Source organism: Crotalus tigris, unplaced genomic scaffold (genome assembly GCF_016545835.1).
Source record: "Crotalus tigris isolate CLP2741 ecotype Arizona unplaced genomic scaffold, ASM1654583v1 scf7180000018675.461491, whole genome shotgun sequence".
NCBI lineage: Eukaryota > Metazoa > Chordata > Lepidosauria > Squamata > Viperidae > Crotalus > Crotalus tigris.
Genome location: NW_024097139.1, coordinates 152716 through 168747, shown reverse-complemented (window position 1 = coordinate 168747; position 16032 = coordinate 152716). Strand labels below are relative to the sequence as shown.

General features: G+C 40.4%; 1 protein-coding gene across 1 annotated transcript in view; it reads right to left on the bottom strand.

Moving 5' to 3' along the window:
• The window catches only part of POT1 (protection of telomeres 1), a 59894-nt gene that overhangs the window by 31724 nt on the left and 12138 nt on the right, over positions 1–16032 (bottom strand). The window contains exons 7-8 of the mRNA XM_039355325.1: positions 10302–10432; positions 1943–2233 (exon numbers count right to left, since the gene is read on the bottom strand). Coding sequence (XP_039211259.1) covers positions 1943–2233; positions 10302–10432 — 422 coding nt within the window. The remainder of the gene's footprint in view (positions 1–1942; positions 2234–10301; positions 10433–16032) is intronic.

The following is a 16032-nucleotide window of genomic DNA, read 5'->3' as shown; positions in this document are numbered from 1 at the left end:
CCCTCACAAAATGAGTGGGTCCATAAACGTCATGTCAGAGCCCCGAAGCTATTGAAGAAGTTTCACACAGAGTATCCTAACAAGCCTAACTAAAATTTTTACTTGCGTTTTCTTTCAGGTGGATCTCTCTTATTGTTAAGAGGGGCCGGATGTCAGAATCCAATTATATTTCATCTTTAAATTATCAAATATAGAAACTCCCAATTCTGCCTTCTCTGGATTCTGCCATAAGAGGGAGAGAAGGGGGAGAGCAAAGGGGCTTTATGGCCCTCACTTCCTTCTTTACACTTCAAAGAGCTGAATGTGTGTTTATTGTAACCTCTAAGCGTTAACATATCAAAGAAGGGTAATTGCCTTTCATGTAGTATCTGAAGTCTCCATCCAGACGAAAGAAGAAAGGAGGTGGAATTGTGATACTTGAAACTATCACTGGAAGGGGGGTTGATTGGGTGGGACTACTGGGGAACCCCTTAAAACCTTGAATGGGAGAGCTTGGACCCCAAGTCCTGTCTAGCATGCCTGCAACCATTTTCTCTTAATAAAGGATTCCTGTTGGAAGAATTATTCCAAGAGTTCTGTCTTCTTAAGATGCAAAGTGGGGTGGGTCCTTACAGCCGTATTCTAATTAGAAACATGTTTCTTTTAGGCAAACTCCATTACTCATTAAACATATCTGCTTGAAAGTTTAGTAAACATTCTCCATGCCTTTCTTCAATTTTCTCCTACTTTTATTGATCAACAAAACAGCCTCATAAGCAATGTTTCAGAAAGCCTGTGGATCCAGATAATCAAATGTAGAAATCTGACAGATATTGGCATGTATCTGACATAGAAAACTCTCAGGTCATCCAGAAGCAAACATGACTTCCCGAAAATGAAACCAAAAAACAAAATATGGAGAATATTTTTAAGAAGTTAAAACTTCTTATAAACCAATTTTCTCATAATTTTCTAGTGACAAGAGTAGTTATAATGGGCTGCACTTTGAAGGAAAATAAAAGTAAATTTTGTAAAGCAGTGTAGTTATTCAATTTATTAATGGAAAGTATGATAAAGCTAATGCTTACTGAGGTGAAGAAAGCAAAATGCATCTAAACATGGCAAATTTTAAGTCTCTCTCTTACGCAGAATTATCACAATTTGTATACCTATTTTGACATATTTTACATTTTTAAACTTTCAGAATTCCAAATACAGCTTACATTATTTCAATCATATTTTCTTAGTATATTTCCTAGGAAATATATTTTTGTTTGAATATATTGATGTTTAATAAGCAATCCTAATTGCCCTGGTTCATAGGAAAAAAATTCAAAATCCATAATTGGGTAATACTAAAAGATTCAAAAAAGATTTACCGTATATGCCGGCGCATTAGGCGACCCGGCGTATAAGATGACCCCCGTCTTTATCGCCAAGCCGCATTCCTAGAACGTCGTCTTATACGCCGGAAACTACCAGTATTTCCGGCGTATAAGACGACTCGGCATACAAGACGACCCGTCTTTGGCGCCCAGTTTAGCGCTTCCGGAAGTCGTCTTATATGCCGGCATATACGGTAACAGGATGGGAAAAAAATATGGCTTCAAGCAAAGATGTTTACAAGTAAATAGATTTATTTCCTTCCCAAAGTACTATTAATTATTTGAATGATAATCAGGGCCATCAAATGATGAAGTCAGTTTGGAAAGATGCCACCATAAATTGAACCAAAACATGGTCAGTGAAAACCAGAAGTTATTAACTTGCTTGAATGAAAACTTGGATATCGAAAAGTTTCAGGAATCATAAAATGCACCATTATTAGCAGAAGATTTAAAAATGATTTTGATAGCAGAAAAAAAACCATAGATTCAGTTATAGCCTACCTACAGCTAGTATGAAATTACTATTGAATTAAAATGTAATGAGTGCAGGGATGGGAATAATCATAAAAACAGACCTTGAGAAGATAAGAAGATCCATCCACTTTAGCTTTTCCTATTAGTTGGCCAGTGAATTCAAAAAACATTGATGGCTGGATGTCACATAATTTTTTCATGGGAGGCAGACTGAAAAGATTACTTGCTATCCAAACACGCAAGTCTTCCACGGTTTTTCTGTCTTCATCCGTAAATGAAAATGTTTTACTAGATGTTCGGGGTATTGTTGGAGCTCCAATGTTACCATCAAATGTAAGTGAAGCCAATCCAGAACGTGAAATCGCTTGGAGCTGGTCATTGAATTTTCTGATCTACAAGAATAAAAATGATGTATCATATAGAATAGAGTTTCTCCTAAAATGTTAAGGCTTCATACAGGCTTGCAATACTAAAAATTATGAAATAAAAAAACCAAGATGTTTAGAAAGTATCAAATTATAGTTAATAATCGGTTTACCTTATGGTTTCAGAACATTTCTTTATTTGATATTTTTTTAACTATCAACTGGTGAAATGGAGAATGTCCTCCATTCTTTTATATGCTCTAGGGTCATTATCTGAAATCCAGCAGATATAAATTGAGTACATATGGCCATTTTATTTACAGAAAACACAGTGTAATGCCTTCTAGAATTAAACACACAAAGTGACTAATAATGTGGTGGTAAAAACATTAACACAGTACCACAGATTGCCTCCCTGTTTCTGAAAGAAGACATTAGTTTGCAAAAATATTGAATTTTAATGTATTTGAACTAGAAACAATGTAAGCCAGCACTGTTGATGCTTCATGTAAACAGCTGTTCTGCTATAATAAACATTTGATTATAGCATTTTTATTTGCAGTTGGTTGCTAAAAGGATAATCAACATCTGAGAGGCATAACAGTTTCAAAATTAGGTACTTTCCAGGTAATAAATCTTCCTAGATAAAAATACTAGTCTCTGGTGCAATAAATCAGCTTCTATAATCAGTACAATGATACTTGAAATGGGTATTTTCTTTACTTAGTTGGTCACCAATATATGCTATAAGGAGAATGCGTTGTCAAACATAATGCAATCACTGTCTTGCTCAAATAGCTCATTTTTTCAAATGTTATTTCCTTCCAGTGGGAGAATGCATTAGTCTCATCTTTCCTTCCTCTGGCTCTTTATTTTCCTAATCTCTTTATTGAGTTTACTGCAATTTTATTCGGTTTATTGGTCAGCAAATGCAATAGGCTATGAGTCCTTAGTATAGTCAACTGGGTCAGAAGGATGGATCTGGTTCGGAGAAGATAAGTTAAGATCAGTCTAGGAATGGATTCTTTTAATAACTGATTGGGGAATTTTAAAAAGGACTGTATCAGCTTTAATGTATTTATATAATTAAATGTATAAATGGTTATATATTTCATAGAGCCTAGGTACATCTACAGGGATTTATGGCACGATTTATCTTGTTTTCATCATCACTACCATCAGTAGCTGCATGGGATTCAGTGAATTCTTGCAGAACTTCAACTTGCTGAAGCAATTATATGATTATTCTCGAATGGGCTTTAATGACAGCCTACTGAGTTATATTTTGGAATATATGAGCAGTGAGACCTGATCCATTCGAATAAAACTGGATATCTAAAGTAGTTCTGATTTTAATATTTGAGAAAAATGGCATCTTGGGTTAGGTGTTAAATTAAATGTTAAAAGTTAAATTTTTACATATAATATTTGTTTAGGTTTCAAACAACCATGGTGTTCTTAAATTGAAATTATATTTATATATTCTCATTAGAAACACCTAATTTATTTTATTTTACTGATGCAGATTGTTAATAATACTTTATTATGCCCTACTCTTTAAAATCTTACCAATACATATACCTATATATCTCTATCTATATGGACAGAAATATGGCAAAGAATAAAATGAACACCAGGGTAATAAAAACTATAAAAGTTTAATTAAAAAGCACCAAGCTTTCGCCATCACCTGCCGGCATCCTCAGGGCTAATGCGCCAGAGAGTGAGAAAATCTTTTATAGGCATGTCAGAGTCTGCGCCCGGCTCCTCGATCTCGTCATCGGGCCCAATTGATTCAACTGGACATGATTGGTTTGTTCCTTCCTATTCCTTTTAGTTACGTGTCCATCCTCATCCATCCTCCTTTCCCTTAATCTTGGGATGGGTGGGGTGAAACCCCTGTTATTCTGGTTATCCCTATGCTTTAACTCATCCCCCCCATCGGGTTCGAGTGGGAATGTGCGTTTCACCTTCCCTTCCCAATCATCCTCTGCTCGGTTGTTCTCTTTGCGGTAGCTTTCTCTTCCAATTTTAATGCTTTCACCTCTTATGTAACTGTCACCCGAGTAGTCCTGTAAGCTGTTCTGAGTTAAATGCGATGTACTGACGATCTGGGGTGGGTTGGTAAGTTGTTTGCCTATGTCTATATCAGATTGACTACCCAGAAACCTCCCAACAACATCAAGGGGAAACCACACCCCCTTTAATTGGAGAAAACAACAATAATGACATTGGAGCGCTTAAGAAATTTGAGGATAGAACCACTAAATTTAGCACTACCCATAATAATAAAAGTGAATATCCCATACAGAGAGGGGAGAAAAAACATGTGATGACGACCCGTTCGCTTGATAAAAGGGAAAATAACATGAGCAGGGAATCTTCCCAAATACCAACAGACTTTTGCTCACAGAAATGGGGGGGATTTAACTTGAATATTGACCTACGAGGGAAGATGAGCATGGAGGACACCATGATGGAGGAGGATGATTCAAACGGAGATGTGAACACAAGTGCTCGAGAGAACGACGGAAGAAATCTTTACTCCGATTCCCCCTCCCATCTATCAGCTGTTCAGCGGGGAATGCTGGCACGGTCTAGGAACCAAGCGCAGACGTCTATGGAACCCGTTTAAACCACCTTGTTAGAAACGGTCTCTCAGCCCTGAAGTTGTTAGGGAGTTTTCCCAACGAAAGCTTGGCAACCTTTTAATATAGTAAAATACTTTAATTAAAGTATTTTAACTTTAAACTCTCCTGGTGAACGCGCTTTATTCATTCCATATATATATTCATATATATATGTAGGTCTTTGGTTATTCAGGTTTTCTCCCGCGTAAAATTGGAAGTGTCTTGGCCATGTTTCGACGAAGTCCCATTCGTCATCTTCAGGCTGGTGTTTTCGGCTTTGTGCTTCTAGAAGCACAAAGCCGAAAACACCATTATATGCGGAGTTGAAACCAGCCTGACCAAAATCAACCGCAACAACGCGAACAGAATCAGACTCAAAATCACCAACATCCTCTGCACCAGCAAGCCACCCAAAAGCAACTTACCCAAAGAGGAACAGACAGCACTACTTAACCTGAAAGAAGACACCAGCATAATAATCTTACCAGCAGACAAGAGCAATGCCACTGTGGTTATGAACACATCTGACTACCAAACCAAATTAACCAACCTACTCCAAGACTCTATATACAAACCCCTAAATATAGATCCCACCACCTACCTGGAAAAAACCACCAGATCCAAAATAAAAGCCTCCCCCATTAGCGAAGAGATCCAGCAAAGAATCATTCCCAGAGAGAAATCATCCAGATGCCCTGAGCTCTATGGTCTCCCCAAGATACATAAAGAAGGAACCCCACTTAGACCCATAGTCAGCTCCATAGGCTCACCTCTACAAAACTTATCCAAATTTCTCGCCAAACAACTACAGCCCTATGCGGAATCCATCACCTCACACGTAAAAAACTCATTCCATTTCTTAGAGATCATAAAGAAACAAAACTTACAGCCCAGCGACCTACTCGTGAGCTTCGATGTCATATCCCTCTTCACCCAAGTGCCAATCAAAGAAGCTTTGACAGCTATCCAAAACAAATATAACCCCCCAAACACATCTTAGATCTGACCAACCACTGCCTATCCAACACATACTTCATCTATAATGGACAAAAATACAAACAAACAGAAGGAACACCCATGGGATCACCCCTCTCACCTGTCATTGCAAACCTCTACATGGAACACTTTGAAACCCAAGCTCTAGAAAAATTGGATCACAAACCCAAACTCTGGCTCAGATACATAGACGACACCTTCATAATCTGGCCACATGGGAAAGAAAAACTGGACAACTTCCTCACACACCTCAACAGCCTACACCCCAAACTACAGTTCACCATGGAAACAGAAACTAACAACCAACTTCCCTTCCTGGATGTCTTAGTCTACAAGAAATCCAATGGCTCCCTAGGACAAACCATCTACCAGAAGAAAACACACACAAACCGCTATCTGCACGCTCTCTCACACCACCACCCAGCACAGATCAACTCTGTAGCCAAGACACTCATCCCCAGAACAAAACGCTTAGCTGACGAACAACACCTAAAACCCGAACTACACACTCTCACCAATGTACTAACATCCAATGGATTCCATAGAAATAAGATTACAAACCTAATCCAAAAAGAAACCCCTACTAAAATCCAAGACAAAGAACAAGAAAACGGCAAAGCCATCCTCCCATACATAAAAGGCATCACAGACAGAATCAGTAAGATCCTCCATAAACACAACATCAAAACCGCATTCTGCACAAACAGAAAAATATCCACCATCCTTAGAAACCCCAAAGATAAAATTGAATTAGAAAATCAAGGAGTATACGAAATCCCATGCACCACTTGTCCCACCATATACATCGGACAAACCAACAGAAGAATAAGGGCACGCATTGAAGAACATAAGAACTCAGTCAAAAAAGAGGAACCAACATCTTCCCTGGTCCAACACCTTAAAGCCACAGGACATGAAATTGACTTTAAAAATACCAGAACCATTGCCAAAGTGAACATTTTAATAACAGAATAATCAGAGAAGCCATCGAGATAGAAAAACGCCCACACAGCATGAACAAGCGAGATGATACCTCCCGCCTACCAGCCATTTGGAAACCCGCCCTTATTGACAAACGACTCCCTAACACAAAAAATGATACCAGACCCACACTCACAAAAACCACATAGGAGGTCACCACCAAACATCCACGCAAAAAACAAACCCAAAGCCACACTGACTATGAGGCACGACCACAAACCAGAAGCCAGACCACAGCTGCATCATTAGCCACTTTAAACCCCCCCAATCCATACATGAAGCAAACTGACACCATCCATGAAGAGGAAGCACGACCACGAACGCGAAGCCAAGGAATGGCAGGGCAGCCCAAAATCTTGAATCCCTCTGCAACTCAGACTAACCTGAGCACAACCAAACAGAACACTCCCCCAGCCAATCAGAGCACAGCCAACCCCCCAGCCAATCAGAGCACAGCCAACCCCCCCAGCCAATCAGAGCACAGCCAAGCCCCTAACCAATCAGAACACACCTCCACCCAATCAGAACACAGCCAAGCTCCCACCCAATCAGTTCATACCCCCACTGGCAGTTAAAAGGAAGAAACAGCTAAGACCACACACTGCTGCTCGAAGCACGAAGCTGAAAACACCAGCCTGAAGATGACGAATGGGACTTCGTCGAAACGTCGCCAAGACACTTCCAATTTTACGCGGGAGAAAACCCGAACAACCAAAGACCTATATATATATATGTATGTATGTATGTATGTATGTATGTATGTATGTATATATATGATCACCAAGAGAAATTTAAGAAATAAAAGTTTAATCAACCAAGCTTTCGTCAAGTACACTTGACATCATCAGGGTTAAAAGGCAGATGCTGAAAGAAATCTTACATATAGTTGTTAAATGCCTATCTCTGGTTTACAGAGTGCTTCGTTGGATCCAGTTGGTCAGGCTGAGTTTTAAGTGCACTTCTTAAGTTGCTGTATATTCCTTTCTTTTGTTTGAGTCCCTTATACGTTGTTTTATCTGCTGGTTCGGCAATAGGTGGGTTTAGGCTGGAGGTACTCTCACCTCTCCTGTATCCAGTCCCTCTATCGTTCTGCGTATGGCTTTCTCTGATGGGTGGGGGGGTGTTTGATTTACTTTTCGTGCTCCTGTGGGTTTTGGGTCTGTTTTGCTTTTGTTTATTTATCTCTTTGAGCCACGGTGTAGATTCCTCCTCCCATTTCGTGTTATTCTTCCTCTTATCTTCTCTCTTAAGTGTCGTCCTTAACGGTCTGTTGTTCATTCCAGCATCGCTTCTCTCGCACATGCCCAGAGTGTCATCTGTTACGATCTCATTGACAGCACCCAGCTGCTCAGTCTGCTGCCAGTGAGTGTTGTTTTTGTTTGTTCCAGATTTTTCACCTTTGTCTCTTATGGGGTTCTCCTGTCTTGGTTGCAATTGCTGTTCAACTGATTGTCCTTCTCCCCCCATGCATTCAACATAACAGATGACACTCTGGGCATGTGCGAGAGAAGCGACGCCGGAACGAACAACAGACCATTAAGGACGACACTTAACTGCAATTGAACCCCAAACACACTTGAATTGAATTTTCAGAGAAACGGTTACAAAACTGCACTTGCCCAGCAGCACCCAGCACTTGAAATATGGTTGATGGAATGTGGCAAATAGCAAATCCTTTCATTCAGTGATGATGAGGATATTCATTTAGTTGTGTTCAACTCTTGGTGATTTTTTGTTCTTTGGTGGCTTGGTTTCCTTTAACCTAGGGGTCCCCAACCCCCAGGCCACTGCCCACTATTGGGCCTTGAGCCATTTGGAATTGGGCTGTGAAAGTGGCGGGCAAGCGCACACATGTTCCATTTGCGCGAGCAGTGTGCGTGTGTGCCCACCACGCACATGGTTTCCCATCACTCATGCGGAGCCCGGCCAGTCTGCAAAGCCAGAAAGATTGGGGAATTCTCTTTTAACCACTAACTCTTCCAAACATAATTACTTTCTACAGTGAATTCCCCCACATGACATGGCCAAAATAAGTGAGACACTGTTTTGTGATTTTGCCTTTCATTTTAATAAATCTAAAACATGCCCTATCTAAATAAAAAAAGGTGGACTCTACCATTTTCGGGAATAGTGTGCTTAATCTAAATCAGGTATACAGGTAGTCGCCATTTCACCATCAAACTGGGATCAGTGAAGCCGTCACTTAGCAAAGCGGTCACTAAGTGATACTGCTATGGTGCTTGTGAGCTTATTTCAGCTTTCCTTCTCTTTGCAGACCTTTGAAGGTCGTAAATGCAAGAATTGGTCACAAAGTTATATTTTTATCACTTTTGAACACTCACTGTATGAAGCAATCGCTAAACGCTAACTGTATGTTAAAAAATAACTTCAACTAAGGTGCAATATGAAGTAAATGATACATAATCTTTCAAAAAAATCACAAATTCTAACAGGTTATAAATCAATGCCCAATATAAGTTTGCTTACATTTCATTCTCTAGCGAACAAATATATTTGCCATAGTTGAAAATAAAAAAAAAATCCACTAGAATAACATTCATACAATCGAACCAAATGCTTTGGTATGCTTTATACCAAATATTTATGTTGCTTAATATTGTGAATATCCCCTAATTTGAACCCACTGAACAAAGTAAACACTCACAATTTTCACCTGTAAAATGTACTTTGCAACCAGTTCACTTGACAAAGTTAAAAAATTATCCCAGAATTATCCCCCACTCCATCAAGATTGAAATATATTGAAAAGTGACAGAGGAGAATTACAAGTTCAAGGACATCAAGATTCTGCTAAAAGAATAGCAAACAAAAATAAATAAGGCTAGAGTAATGACCAAGAAGAGGCAGCAAAAGAGTATCTCTAATTAATATTTGTGAATGATTGCATTTCTTTAAACATTATAGCACATAAGTAAAATGTCTAACAGAAACAACCATGGATCACAGTTCAAGATCCACCTATCACCAGAGTGACAGATCACATACAAAAACCCACCCTTATCACAAGATAAAGACAAAATGCATGAAGTATTTTGAGAAAGCTTCAGTTTGTCTATCTATAAGAATAATATGGCTAGTTCTCTGGCTATGGTAGAGAACTCAAAACTTTGTGCAGTCCATTAAAGGCCAGGAATTTTCTAAGAATTTCCCTCAAGGTTAGTGTGGTAGAAAGAACATTCCTAAATAGTCATCCTATTATCTATAATTAATGTAATCTAATTATAATTCAATTAAAATTAAGTTCAAAGTTTTTTGAGGTAGACTGCGCTCCCCCACCATGCCACCCAAAGGCCATGTGGAGCCTTCTAGTTCAGTTTACTGGATAAGAGTGACCAATATGCATCAGCAAGCCCATAGAAGATAGAATTCTCTCTGTCAAAGATTAATGCCAAGAAGTATCTGCTCTCTTTCCTTTGAACAGACTATAGTGCTTTCTTACCACATGGCAGGAAGTGCATTAAAATTACCTTTATTCTGTGAAGTCGAAGAATATCACCAATTCTGTAGATCTGTGGAAGGGCATCTTTGTCTCGATTAAAAAATAAACACCTCAGCTTCACATTGGACTGATCTACAATGGTTGCCATTGAACAATAATCTGCACATGTTGAGAAAAAGAATAAAAAAGGACATATTTGTCATGTAAAGAAATCCAGGTTATTTCTTTGTTTTTCATTTCCCTGTCACAAATGACACATAGTACATTGGCATATAAATACTAAACTGTAAAATTCCATATGACTTTACTACTAATTCCTTGTCAATCTTTCAGTGCCAATACAAATAAATGAAAGCAATATTTGAAAAGTTCATATAACAAATAGCAAAATGTGGTTAATTAGTAGCAGATTGATTCTATCAATATCTTATTTCTTACACAAAATGTCAGTTGTGTTGCTGCCACTATAACAAATTGTATTCTTTTCAATCAATTAGATCTATCTGCTTATTTAAAATCAAGAAACAATATGAATTGTTGAATGGATTAATAAAATCCAACCTATTTCATAATTGTTATCAGACAATTTGTTATCAAAATATTTGTCTGAACCATGAATTTAAATGTTTTTTAAAATATAGTTTTTATATATGAAAGTAATTCCCTGACAATTTTTTTTACAAAAATAAACAAATAAAACAAGAAAATAAATCTTGCTTGCTAATTTTCCAAAAGTTTTAAAATATACAATAAAATGTTCTTGCTCTGTCTCAGCAAAACAAAAACATATCCATCTCTTTTCATACATTACACTCAGAAACAAATAAAACATCTCACAAAAGCTTTTAAACAGAAAACTATTTTGTTTGGATGCTTATTTTTGAAAAACTTGCAAATTGACTTAATATAGAAATCAATGGCAGATGTCTAAGACATTTCTAACTGCGTGAAACTTGTGTCACTTTTCACAGGTAGGAAGAACTCTGTTCCAGCTATTGTCTTCTGAAGAGACACAGATGAGAAAGAACATCTTTGTTTGTGCAATAGTATAATAATCTAGTGCAGCAGAAAATCAAGATGGGCAAATCAGCCGGAATTCCAGCTAAATTACTGTTACAATTTATAGCTCACTGTTTTGTTCTGCCACGGTCAAACTTACGTTTGTCCTCTTTCCCTTAAATCAGGGGTATCAAACTAAATTTCATTGAGGGCCGCATCAGCACTGTGGTTGCCCGCGGGGGGTGGGGGGTGCCTAGCGTGAGCGTGGCCTACTGGGTGGGTGCAGCTGGGGTCGGCGTGGCCTACTGGGTGAGCGTGGCCAGTTCAAAATTGCTTGCATCAGGGGCACCTGTGCAGGCCTGGACAGGCCTGAGATGGATCCAAGGGTCTCTGGGGGAGGGTGGGACCAGGGTGAGCGCCGGGACATGGTCCCCTGGAGAAGCCTCACCGTCCCTCTCAGGCTATGCGGGCCTGGACGGGAGCATGGGCTGCCCAGAGCCTTGGGTAGCAGAGGTCAAGCGCCCAGCCCTTTAGTTCAGGGACCCTGCAGCCCAGCCTAACCTTACTTAACCCAAGGGGCGCCCAGCTGCGCATATCTCCTTCTCGAGGCAGCTGCTGCTGTGCTTGCTCTCCTTGGCCAAGTTGCTCATGGTGTTGCGGGAGGGCAAAATGTGTGGGTCAGAGGGAAGCCCACTCCCTCTCCATGTGAGGAGACCCGACTTTGTAACCAAAGCATCCTCAGTGACAAGATGGGAGATCACCAGGAGAGGTCAAGAGGAGGGGACAAGGGAATGGCGAAAGGCAGCAGGGCTGCTCAGGGCCAAGAGCTAAGGCAGGACTTTCCTCAGATCCTTCCTCCCTCTCATTATACCCTTCCTTCCTTCCTTCCTTCCTTCCTTCCTTCCTTCCTTCCTTCCTTCCTTCCTTCCTTTTTCCTTTCCTTTCCATTCACCTTTCCTTCTTCTTCCTTCCCCTCTTTCCTTCTTTTTGTTTGTCTTTCCTCTTTTCCTTTCCTGTCCCTTCTTGGATACTCAAATGCAAAAGGGGAAACATTTCTCGATGCCTCCTTGCCTTGTGATCAAATGCCACTTTTGCTAGTAGTCTGTGGCCACTTGAAAGACCAAGAACAAACCAGGCTCAGTTTATCCCATGCTTGCATTTAGTGGGGGCGTCCACAGACAACAGTACAGCAGTCAAAATGGTGGCTGTGATAGTTGATCAGAGCTTCTGTTTTTTTTTATGTGCAATAGCTTTAGCATTTAGGAACAGAGGTAAGTTAGTTGCTTTTCTATTAATACATAATCCTTAAAAGAGCTCTCCTGCAGGAACCCTGCCATAGTCTAATTCAGACTGGAAATATAGCAAAGGAAAATATTTTTCCCCACTCTGCTTTGTCCTGTTTTCCCCACTGGAAATGCTGTTTGCAACTCACAAGGAAGGGATACTTTCCTAAGAGTTCACAATTCAAGAATACCAGTGTTAACTTGGATTGCCAATAAAGTCCCGTCTGTAATAAAAGAGAACACAAAATTGCTTTCTCCTTTGAGCCCAAGTCTCAATAGATCCAAGCAGAACTGCGTAAACTGGGGTATGTCCAACCATGTTGCCTCTCCTTCCTTTTTTCCCTCCCTCCCACCCTCCGTTCCTTCCTTTTTTCCTCCCTTCCTCCCACCATCCCTTCCTTCCCCCCTCCGTTCATCCCTTCCTTCGTTCCTTCCTCCCTCCCTTTTTTCCTTTCTACCCTTCCTTCATCCCTCCCTCCATTTCTTCCTTCGTCCATTTGTTTCTTTGCCTTCTCATCTCTTTCCTTCCTCTGCGTCAGGAAGGGGTGATGGGAGGGGAAGAGATTGCCAGTGCTGCCATGTTGCCACCGGTCTTGCTATCTAACATGGGTGGGTGGGGACTGTCCCTAGTTGCATCCATCAAAGCCAGAATGCGCTCAGCCTTAGATCCATAGGGCAGCCCTGGAACCAGCCTTGGAACCAGCAATGACCTACCCCGCCACCTCTGTCCTGCCCCCACGGTGTGCGCATAGGAACCAGCCAGCGCAGGCATCCTGGGTGAAGTCAGCCTACGGGGCAAGATAGCCAGCAGGGATGCCAGATTCTGTTTGCGCGTGCACCCAGGGGCAGGGCAGAACTGCCATGTGGATCTAAGGCTGAGCGCATTCTGGCTTTGATGGATGCAGTCAGGTTGTAGATCAGTGCCACCACCTTCCCACCAGCACCTCCAGCCTCAAGGCTTTCCTTTCACTGGGACCGTCCCCACCCATCCACATGGGATAGCGAGACCAGCAGCAGCATGGCAGCACTGGCAATCTCTCCCCCTCCATCATCCCTTCTTGAGCACAGAGGAAGGAAAGAGCCACAGGACTGCCCTGGAATCAGGAAGGAGCTGCCTCGCTGCCTCTGCCCTCTGGGTGTGCGCAAAGAAGAAAACCAGCGCTGACGTCCTGGGTGAAGTCAGCTTGCGGCGCAAGACAGCCAGCAGGTACACCGGACTCTGCTTGCACACGCACCCATGGGGAGGGGCTGCCATGTGGATCTAAGGCTGAGCACATTCTGGCTTTGATGGACACAACCAGGTTGTAGATCAGTGCCCGGTTGGCCTGGATCAGGCCGAGGTTTGACGGGCCAGTCCTTTGTTGTTTCCAGAGCAGGTCCCCGGACCGGACAGAACCACACAGCGGCCGGCCCCAGCCTGCGGGCCTAGTGTTTGATATGTCTGCCTCCAAAAGTGGTGAATGCTCCAACACTGGAAGTTTTTAAGAAGAGACTGGACAGCCATTTGTCTGAAATGGTATAGGGTTGCCTGCCTGAGAAGGGGATTGGACTAGATGACCTCCAAGGTCCCTTCCAACATCATCATCATTATTATTATTATATCATTTTCTTTCAGTAGTGCTGAATCTTGGTTTCTAATTTTAAAGGTAGGATGTAGAGAATGTGCATATTTTTCTTTACGCAATATCTAACCAAAATATAATACAAATTGCTTTCAGTAAACTCAAATGCATAGTAAATCTGTCCCTCACATGACAAAATTCCAGCTTGAAAATATTCTTATGGCAACGTGTGAATAGTCACAGGACTACTGATCTGTTTTGACCAATCAGAAATGGATTACTACACTTTTCTCTAAGGGCATTAAATAAAAAATGTAAATAAGCCTAATTAAATTGAATGGGAATTATACCTACTGCATATAGACAAGAACAAAACTAACTTTAAACTTAAAAAATCTTTTTAAAGGTAAAAGAGCACATTGGAGAGCTATTTTAGTATGTTCCAAATTATTACAATCTCCATGAAAAATGGAAACTATTACTGTAAGATTTTGTAACAGGTTTATTGGAATGGACCCTCCCTGTATTGGACATTAATAATAACTGATAGCTCTTTTATTCATTACTCTATTTGTAACTTTATTTATATATTCTGCATTTGATCAAAAGAAAAACTGAAGTCAATGTGACATATAGAATGCCCCCACCTGCTTTACAACATATATTTGCAATCACATTGTGATTACATGTACATTAGTTCTATAAAAAGATCTCAAAATTATGCTAGTTACCAATATCCTACTGAATACCACTAAAAAGATCTTTATCGTATCTACAGATTTAATTTACTGGAAAGCATACCAGCTTTGCTTTGTAAATATTAGCAGAAAAATAAGATAAGGAAAAAGTGATCAAGATGATCAGAGAGCCAATAAATCTTCCAACAGGAAATGGTGGTGAAAGGGAAACAGGCCAGATGCCTTTTACATAAAGCTGCGGAAACTGAATTGTTTAAATGGGGATCGTTCCTTAAATGAGTGATGGTGTTGTTGTTGTTGTTTTTTTTGGAAAAAAAGTGATTATCTAGTTTATTAGATATGCTATACATATTGTATATTCATAGAACGGCAATAAAATTGTTGAAATAAATAATTAAAATCATAAAGAATACCCTTCAATTGAAGGTTCAAGAATACCCTGATCTATTCAGAATTCAGGCAGAAAGAAAAGAGTTAATTGTGAATAACTGCTGTTGTGGCAAGTTCTTCAAGAGTACCAGACCATCTTATTTGTCTCTTGAGAAACCTATATGCGGGTCAAGAAGCAACAGTGAGAACTGGTCACGGAACCACTGATTGGTTCAAAATTGGGAAAGGAGTCCGGCAAGGCTGTATACTGTCACCCTGCCTATTTAACTTATATGCAGAGCACATCATGAGAAAGGCATGGCTAGATTAATCAAAAGTTGAAATTAAGATTGCCGGGAGAAATATCAACAATCTAAGATATGCAGATGATACCACTCTAATGGCAGAAAGTGAAGAGGAACTAAAGAGCCTCTTGATGCGGGTGAAGAAGGAGAGTGCAAAAGTTGGCTTGAAACTCAACATTAAGAAAACAAAATCATGGCATCCGGCCCTCTCAATTCCTGGCAAATAGATGGGGAAGAAATGGAGGTAGTGACAGATTTTATTTTCCTGGGCTCCAAGAACACCTCGGATGGGGACTGCAGCCAAGAAATTAAAAGACACTTGCTCCTGGGGAGGAAAGCTATGGCAAATCTAGATAGCATACTAAAAAGCAGAGACATCACCCTGCCAACAAAAGTGCATATAGTCCAGGCCATGGTTTTCCCAGTTGCAATGTATGGATGTGAAAATTGGACCATAAGAAACACTGGCAACAAAGAATTGAGGCCTTTGAACTATGGTGCTGGAGAAGACTTCTGCAAGTCCCTTGGACTGCAAGGTGTTCA